The 12,563-nt window shown below is 48.2% G+C and overlaps 1 protein-coding gene and 1 long non-coding RNA gene across 9 annotated transcripts in view; one reads left to right on the top strand and one right to left on the bottom strand.

Moving 5' to 3' along the window:
- Window positions 1–7,823, bottom strand: part of PTPRG (protein tyrosine phosphatase receptor type G) — a 660,588-nt gene extending 652,765 nt beyond the window's left edge. For all 8 annotated transcript variants that reach the window (XM_075938459.1, XM_075938461.1, XM_075938460.1 and 5 more), the window contains exon 1: window positions 7,253–7,823. In XM_075938459.1, the coding sequence (XP_075794574.1) occupies window positions 7,253–7,337 (85 nt within the window). In that variant the 5' untranslated portion in view covers window positions 7,338–7,823. The remainder of the gene's footprint in view (window positions 1–7,252) is intronic.
- LOC142830899 (uncharacterized) lies at window positions 6,787–8,791 on the top strand. The gene is made up of 2 exons (XR_012906428.1): window positions 6,787–6,925; window positions 8,340–8,791. It is a non-coding gene; the product is annotated as an uncharacterized LOC142830899 (long non-coding RNA).
- Window positions 8,792–12,563: the final 3,772 nt, after the last annotated feature.

Raw genomic sequence — 12,563 nt, 5'->3', positions numbered from 1 at the left:
GCTAAAAAGGAGGCTCAGGACTTGCTTTTGAAGGTAGGTGGAACAGCCATGGAGCAGAAATGCCAGTTAAGGCTGGAGAATGATGAAGTGCAATAATCCAATACTCAGGCACTTTCATGTGGGTACATTCTGAAGCACTGGTTTGATTAAAGCACTGTGGTATTGTATCACTCTCTTCCCCTCTGAAGGCAAAAAAAAAAATCTGTACTACTGTCCATTTTTGTGAGCAAAAGAGATCAGATAGCTTTCCTCTTTTTCGCTACTAGAATAAGCTGGCTGTCAGACGAAGAGCTTTAAAAGCATTCCATCAAAAAGACAGGCAGGCTTTTTATCGGGGGAAAAAAGAACCAACAGCTGCCACATGATCAAATAATGGCCAATATTTTGCTCCCAAATACCAGTGCAGCTCCTCCTGCCGCCAGGTTTCATTCCTCAAGTATCTGCTAGCACGGAAAAGGATATTCAAAGCAGCTTTGTTAAGCTAAATATCCAAGTCTCAAAAAGCCTAGATTTTCTGTACATGCGTTCCCATGCTATGAATGCAAGAGCCCTCAAAGCAGTGACTGGAAGAGAATACATCTCCTTGGGCATTACAGCAACATTTATGCACTGCAGAGCCCCGCATCAAGTGAGATTTCACACATCACCGCTGCTGGCAGGTGTAGGTTGCAGCTAGGAGTTCTATGAAATTGTCCAGCACTCGCCAAATTACTTGATTTAGCATTCTGGACGCCAGCTCCCAAACATACCTAAACAGGCACGAGGACACAAAAACAGACACCTGATTTTACCATTAGTGAAATTTAAAATTAGCTTCTCACACAATGATGGTTAAGTTGAATTTGTTAATTAAAAATTAAGTGCATACCTTACCTTGCTTGGAATGTCCTCTCTCCCTGCCCTACCTCCCGCCACGTTCCTGTGTCTCCCCCCCCCCCCCATGTCATTCCCATATGAATAAAATTAAAGAATATGGGGGGGGGGGACAGGGAGGGAGACAGAAGAACAGCAGCAGCCATCTCACTGACTAACTAGAGCAATGAAAAAGTATTCCCACACCTTGCTAGCTTTTGGCGAGAAGACAAATGAAGAGGTCATTATTTAGACTGCAAGTTCATCAGGCAGGATCTGTGTCTGCCTCTGTGCAGCACCCCGATCTAGTACAAAAACCCTTATCAGCTACACTCATGTTAGTTTTCCTTGCTTTCATTGAAGGAGTATCAATACACAAATGGAAAAACTAGGGCTGCCAACCAGAAGAGCTGGTCTCCAGTTCGCTTCTCAGGTGGGCAATATAACTGGCTTGCCTCCTTAGTACCGAAACTCAATCCGAGTAGGGGACACACAGTAGTTTAGGTTTTCCACCTATCCTTGGGCTTGAGAACATAGTAACCTTTCAGGGAGATGCAGATGCCAATGTTAACTAAGAGTTACTCTGCTTACCTCAATGGTGTTAAGCCCAGGTCGGTGCTATGTAAAGAAAAGAAAACCCAGGCCTGCAGTTTTATTCAGGCCAATAAAGTGACTGGCAGCTGGCTTGAGGTGAAAGTACAGCCCGGTCTCAGGTTTAGAAGGTAAGCCAGCACCTGAAAGTATGGCTACGTGCCTAGTGAGGTGGTTGGCACTTTTGGAAATATCTTACCAGGATCCTCAATACCCTTAGAATACCAGCCCTCAGGGTTCCGGATCTGGCCTGGACAGCAGAACACGTTGATTGAAATATTTAAATGCCCTCTAATTAAGCCTTCAGAATGACCGCCTGCTGCCATGTGAGTATAAAGAATCACAATTTGGTCAGAACGTAACAGCACCCATGATGTACATTTTGTAATAAATTAAACTACGGTAACTTAAAAGCAAACAAGAAATAGCCTCGTTCTCTTATCATGCCTCATATTAAGGTTATATATTAATCAAGTGCAGTTTTATTACTATACCCTTATGCTTCCAGCCACATTATGCCCCATGTTCAGATGGCTGCTCAAAAAGAAGCTGTCAAGAGATTAACATTTGTTCCAAAGATAGCGGAGATGAACTCAAACAGCTTCCAATTATTAACCAAAAAACCCCAAACATGCAAGTTAGCATCAACATGAACAATGCTGTCTTTCCAAAAGCTATCAGCAGGTTAACCCTTAACTGCCGCTCATAGGATCTTCATGGTATTTTCTACAATTGGACAAAACAAAAACTATTCAAGCTACGAATTTTTAAAAAGCGTAAGGCTTTAATTAAGGAAAGAATTTCACCCCAGGTAAAATGCCAGCTGCATTAAGATACAATGAGGACACTCAAGGAAAGCCTCATCATACGGACAGTGAGATTTCTTAGGCGATCACGAATTGAAGTGTTCATCCACCTGTCCCGGGAGCATGGACCAGACAGCACAACTTCACAACTCAGCCAGGAACTACTTGTCCAAGAGCCAGTGAAACAATCCGAAGCTGCTGTACAGATTAGCGGACGAAGAACATTATGCAAATACTAGATTATGCAAATCCCTTATTAGGCTCCTCTTTTCCCTAAGTGTGATGGAAAGCTATTCACACCAGTTTCCCGTAACACATATTGAAGTTGAACTCTGAAGAGAAAGGTGGAGTGTGGCGGGGGGGGGGGGATAGGAGGAGAGAGTGCACACATGATGCTACCTTACTTCTTTACTCTTAAAAAGCAAAAAAACCACCCCAAGACCCAGAATAGGGCTGGATCTCACTAGTGGAGAACAACTGTTATACAGAGCCTATAAATCTGATCAGGTAAACAGCATCTGCAGCACCACCACACTTCTCTGATATCCCAGTTTTATTCCAGCCTCTGAAAATACTCTCCCACACTCCTTTTAGACTGAGTTGCTCCCCCCACCCCCTAAAAAATAATCACACTTGCTGTAGCTGTTGAGTAGACTCAGCTTCCAGCATCACTTGAAGATTTTACAAAGCTCTCTCCTGGCACTGTTAGCTGTGAATCAGCTTCTCTAAGCCTGCTAACGATATCAAAGCTCTTCCTTAGTTCTCTCTTCAGAAGCATACCAGCAAGCTCATCTCCCAGTGCACAGGACAGGAGAGGAGAGCATTTGACATTCTTTATCAGCAAGGACTCCATTAGCCACTTCCTGGAACATAAAGCATGTTTAAAAATACACTGAAAATAAGAATCATTAAGATGTAAGACATGTCATCTTCATAAAAGCCACAGAACTAAATCAAGTCTTGGAGAGCCCTCTCCTGTACATTCCATATTCTCTGTGAAAGCAAAGCGCATGCGTGTGCACACAGACACCCCCACACACCCTTTGCGCTAGAAAAATCCTGGACAACCAAGCCCAGTCTTTCAGCCTCGTTAAAGACTTTAAAAGCAGCATTTGATTAGCTCAAAGGCACAAACTCCCAGGAAAAGAACAATACTAGAGCCCCACACGTACACACCGAGAAGTTAGCTCTTCACTCGGCATGTATGAAGACTAGAAAGCCACCAACGTCATGCCTAGGGTTGCCGGGGTCCGGTTTTGAACCAGACAGTCCAGTATTTGAGTTCTCTGTTCAGGAAACAAGTGAGAAAATAGAAGTGGCCGGTATTTTCTAAAGATGTAATGTCGATGGTGATGTAATGTCAAGTGTGTCTGGCACTTTTGTTGAAACCATCTGGCAACCCTATTCATGACTTTAAAGAGCTGGAGGTCGACATATGCTAGGTCAACAGTGAGCTAAAAATGGGTTAAAAATTAGGTCATTTAATTTTTTTAAATCACCTTCTTCGTTAACACACACACACACACACACACACACACACCTACCTCTCCTACGGAAACAGAAACAACCTTATAGCTCCATAGATGCGAAGTTCAATACTTTTACTCCTGACAAATGAGTAGTGGAGCACAGACATACCTTACTGGAGCTTTGGGGATAGCTGAGTTAGTCTATACAGGATAAACTTAAAAAAACAACAAATGGTCTGGTAGCACTTTCTAGACTAACAAAGCATGAAGATGGCATCATTCCTTCCTGGGACAGAAATGATCCTCAGTGAAGCGCTGACAAACAGATTATAAAGGATGCTAATGTATGGTTCATATTTAGGCCCTTTCTTATTCATTGGCACCACATTAGCTGCATGAGTGATCAAACCCCATAGCAAGAAGTGTTTTTCCTCTTACTGTTTGATTTATTAACCGTTGCAATTATCGGTGACAAGTTCACAGTTAAATGTACTGCACTAGCACTGCAGGAAGAGCAAATGCTTCCAATATATTCCTCATTGTTACTGAGGGAGAACAAGACACTTGTACAAAGGTAAAAATTGTTACAATTCTGTTAGCCGACTGCTGAAGGTTAAAGGGTTTATTTTCTGTATGACCTCACTTGATTTTTACAATGTTAAATTGTCCTCGTTCTATGTTGCTTCACTAATGAAAACGATCTAGAAAGGAAAGGGGGAGAGAACGTAGTGATCTGTATCTCTGGTTTAAAGGTAACTGGAAATAAAGATTTGCTACATGAACACATCTGCATCCCCGAAGCTTCTTAAATTCAGTTTTTTAAAAAAATTGGAAGGGATTGTTTTGGGTGCTAGTAGTTGCATTTTGGCATGAATTCCCCACTAATGCCAATTTTGACAGTTTGCCATTTGGCGTGATGAACACCGGGCACCAGATTTTGTCCTCCACGGCTCTCACTTTTGCAGCTTGCCTCTGGCATTTCTCATGTACCAAGTCTCCATAGAGAAGGCTACAGTGGCCTTCCTGGTTAATGCTAACTTGCCCAACAGTGTGACTGCTGTTGGATTTCATTATTGTACGTTTTCTTTCAATGAGGCCTAACATGGTAGCAGCATCTGAGAATTACATCCACAAAAGCCAAGTAGCTTGCTTTCCAAGAAAAGCCTCCGTGATGAACAGCATCTGTAAATATTATATAGCTATTTCACAGATATGTATGTTGTTAAGTCATTTAGCTACACATGGTACATGAACACGGGCATGCAATGGAGCATATATCCACATCAACCTATAATGAAAATATGATCTAGCTTGAACTCCATTGATATAAAATTACTCTTACAATATTGTCATATTAAACCTACATCAGAGCTTGTTTTCCTGAATTGTTCTTAGAACCTGCTTTCTAGATGTAATTACTGCATATTATACATCAGACTCAGAAAGAAAGGCCTCTCAGAGCTGAAATAGAGAAGAAATCAATACAAGAAAGATAAATGTTTTTCCTCAAGAGCTGCAAAATTTCAAATAGATGGAGGTTTTAACTCTCACTCTGGCTTATTTTATTTTTGCTTGAAGTCATTTTATTATCTGATAAGTTACTGAAGTGATTGGAATATACAGTCCAGTTGCCCTGTATGTATTTAAAATGAGAACTGAAAGTTACTAGAAAGCTTCCAGAAAACTCTGAATGTATCCTGTAAGTTGCCTACAATACAAGTTACATCAGAAGGTTTGTGTTACAGCTTTCCATGAAGACATAGGCTGACTTTAAAAAAAACTAATAAAAATTAACAGAAAAAGCATGCAGCTAGAGCCTGCAAGACATGAAAATTGGCTCTTTCTGCAATAAGCTACTGAAGTAGGTTTTTAAAATATAGCTCCAGACTTTTGAAAGTCAGTGAAGTCCAAACCACTACTATTTAAATAAAACAAACCACATCTGGCTGAAAATACTGTAGCTACGCAAGTCATAATATTTGAAGCAAAAGAAGTTTAAAAAAAAAAAAAGATAGCCGTGTGCATGTGATAGCACTTCGTGCAGAATCCATTTCCTTGTTTCCAGCTACTTCCCCACAATAAAGATTGTCCTAAGACAGGAATGGGGAAAACTGGAAACCCCTTAGATATTTCTAGAGCAACGTGCAGGAAGAAATACAGCTACAGCTGACATTCTCAGGGTGCTCTAAGAAACCGGCTTCACATAGGTGCAGTTAGCAACGCCCCTTTAAAACCTCAAGGGGCACAGATATATTGTGGCAGGAGTGGGTGTTGTAACCCTTGGCCAGAGAAACTGGGCAGCCTGAGACCTTGCTCTCAGCTGCCTCTGGGCACCCTGAGTGGCTGCTGCAAGCCAGCAGATGCGCAGGCCAGTGGCCGTTGCCACACCCACTCCAGACAGAGCCACGCTCCGGAGAAGTTCCCAGGAGTGACACGTCCATTCCGGAGCGTGCGCGGGGGGCTCTGTGGGGAGGCGCGGGACGCAGCCCGGCTCAGCTGCGCCTCTGGGGGCAGAGCCGCGCCACTGCAGCTTTGAAAATGGCAAAGCAGCCTCCTGCAAAGGCTCCCTGACATTTTAACTTTCCTTAGCTCTGGGCTCCATTCACACGCGCCCGGCTCCGTTCGCCACGCGCCTCGGCAGCAGCGGGGGGCTTTTGCCTGGGACCCCAGCGAGCCTGGCAGCTGTTCAGGCAACATCTGGGTGGGGGGATCCCAGCCCCATGGGGGGGCAGCCCCGCGCCCCTGAAGGCTGTAGCCCGACTCCCTCCCCGCCGGGGGAAGTTTCCGCATCGGGCTCCGCTCTCGCCCCCTCCTCTGCCCGGCTCGGAACAGAGCAGCCGCCCGGCTCTGCCCGCACCTCGCCCCGCCGGAGCCCGGGCAGGCTCCGACCTTTGTCCCGCCGGCCCCAGACCGCATCCCCGGCCGCCACCAAGGTCAAGGGGACGGCGGCGGAGCGCAGCCGAGCGGCGCAGGTGGGAGGCCCCGGGAGCGGCGGGGCACCCCTGAGGCTGGGGGCGCGGGGCAGCAGGGAGCCTCCCCGGGGCGCCCCGGCAGGGCCCGCTGGAGCCAAGGGCGCCCCGCGCTCCCCCGCTGCTGCAGCGGGCTGGGCGGACTCACGCCCCGGGCTGCCCGGCTCGGCTCCGCGCTCCGCCGGGGCAGCACTGCGCCAAGCCGAGCGCGCCGGAGGGAGGCACCGGGCGCCCCGGGGTAGGCGCCGGGGAGTGCGCGGTGGGGCGGGCGAAGCCCAGCAGGGGAGGCGGCCGGGGGCAGGGGAGGCGGCCCCCATCACACACACGGGGGGGGGGGCAGGTTCCCGCAGCCGGTCCCGCTCCCCGCGCGGGGGGGGGGGGGGAGTTGGGCTAAGTGCGGGGGGGGGAACCAGCCCCAGCCGCCTCGCCAGACAAAGCCCGGGCAGGGCGCAGACCGGCCCCCAAACACCCCCCCCCCAGAGTGGGGCTCGCCCGCCCGGGGCTCGCGTGAGCTGCCCCCCACCAACCCCCCCGGGCGCGGGCAGGCCGGCGCGGCGCGGCTCACCGGGGAAGCACACCACGTAGTGGAGCACGGCGCTGGCGAGTTGCAAGCCCACGATCCACCCGCACGGTCGCAGTAGCCTCCGCATGTCCAAAGGCGCGCATCGAAAGGGGCGCGGGGCGGGAACTTGTTGACAATCCAAGTTGCGCCCCGCGGGGCGCGGACACCCCGGGGCCCCCGCCGCCGCCCTGGCGGGGGGATGCAGCCGGCGCAGGGGGTCCCGCAAGCGCCAGGCCGGGAGCCGCGGAGCTGGGGGGCGGGGGAAGGGGGCTCCGGGCAGCCCGCTCACAACTTCAGTCCCCGGCGAGCGGCGGGAGGAGAAGCGCCTCGGCGGGGCTGGGGCTCCTCATGCAGGCAGCGCCTGGCCGGGCCACGCCATGGCTGCAGCGGAGCGCGGGGGCTGGCGGCGGGCGGGCGCTCAGTCCATGCCCCGGGAAGTTGGGGCTCCGCGGCGGGCTGGGCGGCGGCGGGCGGGCGGCAGCGGGGCGCGCTCCATTCTGCCCTGCACAGGAAGTGCCATGTGAGCCCGGCGCCTGGCTCACACTTTAAAGCGGAGAGAGGCAGAGAGGAGGCGGGGGCGCGCGGGGAGAAGGGGAGTCGGGTGGTTGTGCGCGCCCCCGGGGCTCTTAAAGGGGCCGTGCTCACATTTTTTTCTCCTTCCCCCCCCCCCCTTTTTTTTTTATTTCCTCTTCCCCCCTCCCTTTGCCGCTCCCGCTGATGGGAACCCTGGAGGAGTTGGCCGGGGAAACTAAGGGGTTAGTGAGCGGGCCGTGTGTGTGTGTGTGTGTGTGTGTGTGTGTGTGTACTCACACCTAAGCACCTCTGGGGGGGTGCACACACGTGTGTCTCCCTGCACACACGCTCTTGCGCACTGTGCAGCTTGTGTCTCACGCCGCGCACACTCGCCTGCAAACCCCTTTCGATACACACACACACACACACACACACACACACACACTCTTTTCCCTCCGAAGGGGGCGAAAACCGGCGCGGTCCTTCCAGTCCCTTTGCAAATCAGACCTGCTGCTGCATATTTTTTCAATTTCCTGACAGCAGGGGGGGTTTAAAGCAATATCGATCTATTTGGCAGGAGCCGGGCTAACTAGCGAGCCACCACAGCAGACAGCAGGACGGATGGGCTGCCGTGTTAATCGGATCCAGAACAATCCTGCGACGAAGGGCTGGCGGCGGGCGGTGCATGTGTTAAGGATCCCCGGTCCCTGCTGCCCGGAGCAGCGTGGGGTTAAAAGGAGCCGCGGGGAGGATCAACGCCCGGAGGCCGGGCAGATACTTGGGAGCGATTTCCTTTTTAGCCCTTTCCTTTAAATAACAAAACAATCCGAGGGAAATGGGAGCGCGGCTTATCTGTAATGAGTTCGGTCCCTTCCTTTCCGCTGCGAGATGGTATCACGTTGGAGCGAGCAGCTCAGTATTTTGCCTTTCTACTGCTTCTAACTAGGGCCGGCTTGGTTTTGATTAAATGTGTAATTGAGTCCAGATCATTTGCCATTTGCAATTTAAAATTCTTCACTCTTATCTAAATTGTATCTGTTTGAAGTTATTTATGTTATGACGCCGCCCTCTGTATACACTGAGCGTCCTGCTAGCTCCGGGAGGGAGTCTTCTATCATTCCTTTGGGGATGGCCAGAGACCTCACACCAAATAAAAGAAGCACAGAAGAGACCCCAAAGGTCCATCTAGCCCAGTGTCCTGTCTTCCCACAGTGGCCAGTGCCAGGTGCCCCAGGGGGAGGGAACAGAACCGGGAATCATCAAGTGACCCATCTCCTGTCACCTATTCCCAGCCTCTGACAAACGGAGACTAGGGACAGCTTTCCTAAGCACCCTGGTTAATAAGCATCAATGGACCTAACCTCCATAAATGGAGCTAGGTCTTTTTTTGACTGTCCTAGCATAGGCTTTTTAACCAAGACAAATATTTCTTTAAATGCTACTTTCAAAATAGACTTGACACCTACTCCAGCAATAGACAGGGAAGGAACTTTACAGGCATGGGAAACACACACTGCGGAAGTGTTAGAAGAATGTTTAAGTGGGGGGGATGTTGTAGGTGGTTCTGGGGTTCCTAATACGACTTCAAGCCAGGGGGTGCGGCAGTCCCCCCAGCACTTCTAGCTCCAGCCCTGCTGAGTCAGTGGGCTGAACCGAGAAGGAATTATCTTGAGTATTAACTTGAGCTCGGCTGGCTTTGGTACCTTCTGTCGGCACTTGAATGTCATTCCGATACAGTTTTTGTCTGATATTCAAAAAATACCTTATTACAGGATTTGTTTTTCTCCAGTCAAAGAAGAGCTACAAATCACATGACGTACTGGGACTGGAATGGGGCACTGCTGCTTTTGTTATTTGCTGGCATTGGCTTACCCCTATGGACGTGCAGTGCCTTTCACCTAGGAGTCCTTTTCAAACCCTAGTTTTATATGGGGGAGGGCGGATGAAAGGGAAGAAGGAACAAAGCAAAGGAGGATGTTACTTACCCAAGCAGTTAATGAAGCTGAAGTTGTGTATTTTAATTTGACTTTGTCCTGTAGTGTAGCCGTACCCTAGGGGCCTGGAATGCAGCAAACCCCTCTTCCAATCCTCCCCGCTGCACACCCGGAAACAGCCCTGCACTGCCATGGGAAGGAGACTGAGCCCCGAGCCATCAGGCTCACGTGCAGCAGGTCGGATGCAGAACAGGGTGGCTATAACAAGGTTCAAAAAAGAGCCAAAGTGGGCAGGGATGGTGTCCCTAGCCTCTGTGTGGCAGAAGCTGGGAATGGGTGACAGGGAAGGGATCACTGGATGATTCCCTGTTCTGTTCACTCCCTCTGGAGCACCTGGTACTGGCTACTGTGGGAAGAGAGGACACTGAGCTGGATGGATCTTTGGTCTGACCCAGTCTGGCCGTTCTGACGTTCTTATGTAGTATAGCCTGGAAGGCCCCAAATTCAGGAGACACAAAGATACCTTAAGTCTGCCTTTGCCCTCTCTCCCTTTCCTCACTCTAGGTTGTGCCTGCCATGTAGTACAGCTCAGAATTAGGGGCTGATCCTGCATTCCTTGCACGCTCAAAACAGCCATTGAGGTCATGAACATTTTGGGTACACAAGGAATCTCAATTCAAGGCCCTTGCAGAGTGACTAACCCACAACCAAAACAAAAGACCCAAAGGCCTGAAGAAATGGACAAACACCGTAGGCACTTGAACAATTCTCAAAGTACATCATTTTTGTCTGCATGATATTACTTTCTTTCGGGTAGCTTGAAAATAAGGAAGGTAAAACTATGAAAACTGTATCCATTTTCTCTTCCTGTGCAAATGAGGATGTGGGGGAGGAGGAGGGGACTCACACCTGTTTTGACCTTAGGGATTATGAACAGATATTCAACTAGTCTGCTCCTATTGGTTTGCTCCAGAAAACCTGAGCAACATTCTCACTTCGAGCCTCATATCCCTGACCTAGCCAGAGTGATAGGCAAAACAGGTGCTCTTACTTTAACAAGGGCTAACTCTGTAAAATTACAGCAGACTGGTGTGCAAAACCAGGCCTGTAAGTGGAAGTTCAACAGGTGACGCTATTTGAGAAAAGCAATTAAAAAGCAATTGCATTCTCATAAGGGCAGAACAAAGTAACTGTGGGGTTTTTTTAATGCAATTTGCATTAATTATTCTCACTGATGCAAAATCATTAATGAACGTTACTGGGACCACAGTGTTTTATTTTAAAATATTGATCATTTTACATTAGCCTATGTCTGTCTAGACTTGTAAGTTAAAATCCTGAAACTAACTCCACATCTTGAACTTGGAGTTTTGATTTATACGTTCCCATCCTTAGAACAAACACACACAACTGAGATACAAGTAGGTAAGCGTTCGGCATTGGCGCCGGCATTCAGACAGCAAATTATCCCATATATCTTCGTAAGGCATATTTTGTAAACAGCTGTGCCCCATTAAAAGAAATGGAGGAGGTCAGACTAGAAGATCCGAATGCTTCCTTCAGGGTCTTAACATCTATGAAAGATTTAGAAAACGAGAGAAAAGTAAAGGAGCTGAACTCTTGGTTCCACGTGCCAAAGGTACAGTGTACATAACAGTTTTCCTACAGCTGCCGATCAATCATTACATCATCATCTATCAAATAAAGACCTGTAGTGAGGGAAGCAACTTTCTTTTTCCATTAGCATTTGAGATGGGTAGGAGAATGGTACAGATGTATGACAGAGGCCCGGAGAATGGTATGCATCATTGTTAAACGTGCATCCATTTCCTGCAGCGTCTTTTTGCCGATGGCACATTGTCAAACAACAATAGCTAGGTAGGAATCTTTCCCTTGATAGTCCAAATAGAGAAAACTGCCGCGACAGCACGAAATGCTGGATTTAAACTGATGCCACGTTGCTGGGAGAAGTGTGCATTTAGGACAGTCGATTCGTTCCCATTGTTTAAAGTGACTACTGCCATTGGGTGTGATCACAGTAACTGCCACTGTGAGAAAAGAGGAGAGCGGACTTTAAGGGGAAATGATGCATGGAGGACTGGACTGATGTAGATTCTGCAAATCTTGCACTATTTACCATTAAATATAGTGGGCACTGGTCAAGGTGAAAGGAATAGGATCAGCATCTCTGTCTGGTTTGCATGGACGAGTGAATAATGTATGAAAACTTTTATCATCTTGTTTGAACAGGTAATATTTTCACCCTGCCTTCCTTGACATATGGGCATCACTCCTGGGAAAGGAATGACAGTCTGTTAATTTATTTGATCAGACAAGGGAAATAATAGAAAACTGAAACCAAGACTCACATTTGTCATATATTTGAATTAGCGAAAAGCTGAAGAAAGCAGAAAAATATTGCACGCCGTTCAAATACGAGAAGGATTATTGAATTGGAAGAATATTAATAACATTCATCATTTCCAAACCAGGCTTGTTAATCTGTATAATGACTGTACAAAGAACTGAGGGAGGGAGGGAGAATAAAAACGGGGCTGGCAGGGAATTAAATCTGCATGTAGCCACTTCCATTTTGGAACATTTGAAAACAAAAGGCGACTTCTTTCGCTGGTGCAAAGCAGGATAGCACCGATGGATTTCCACTCACTGATGTGGCTCAGATAGAGAGAGCAAGAGCCCGTCACCATGATGTACCTTAGAGGCTACAATTCAGATTACAAGGAGTCATGTGTGTTATAAGATTGCAGATGAATTCAGCAGCCTTTATTTCTGACCGGTATTGCAAAGGAAGGAACGGAGAAGTGCTGAAGTTGGAGTTTCATGGATTATTTTATCAGAACAGCTAC

Source organism: Pelodiscus sinensis, chromosome 11 (assembly GCF_049634645.1).
Source record: "Pelodiscus sinensis isolate JC-2024 chromosome 11, ASM4963464v1, whole genome shotgun sequence".
Classification (NCBI taxonomy): domain Eukaryota; kingdom Metazoa; phylum Chordata; order Testudines; family Trionychidae; genus Pelodiscus; species Pelodiscus sinensis.
The sequence above is the reverse complement of the archived record's forward strand: the minus strand, read 5'-3'. Positions and strand labels throughout refer to the sequence as shown.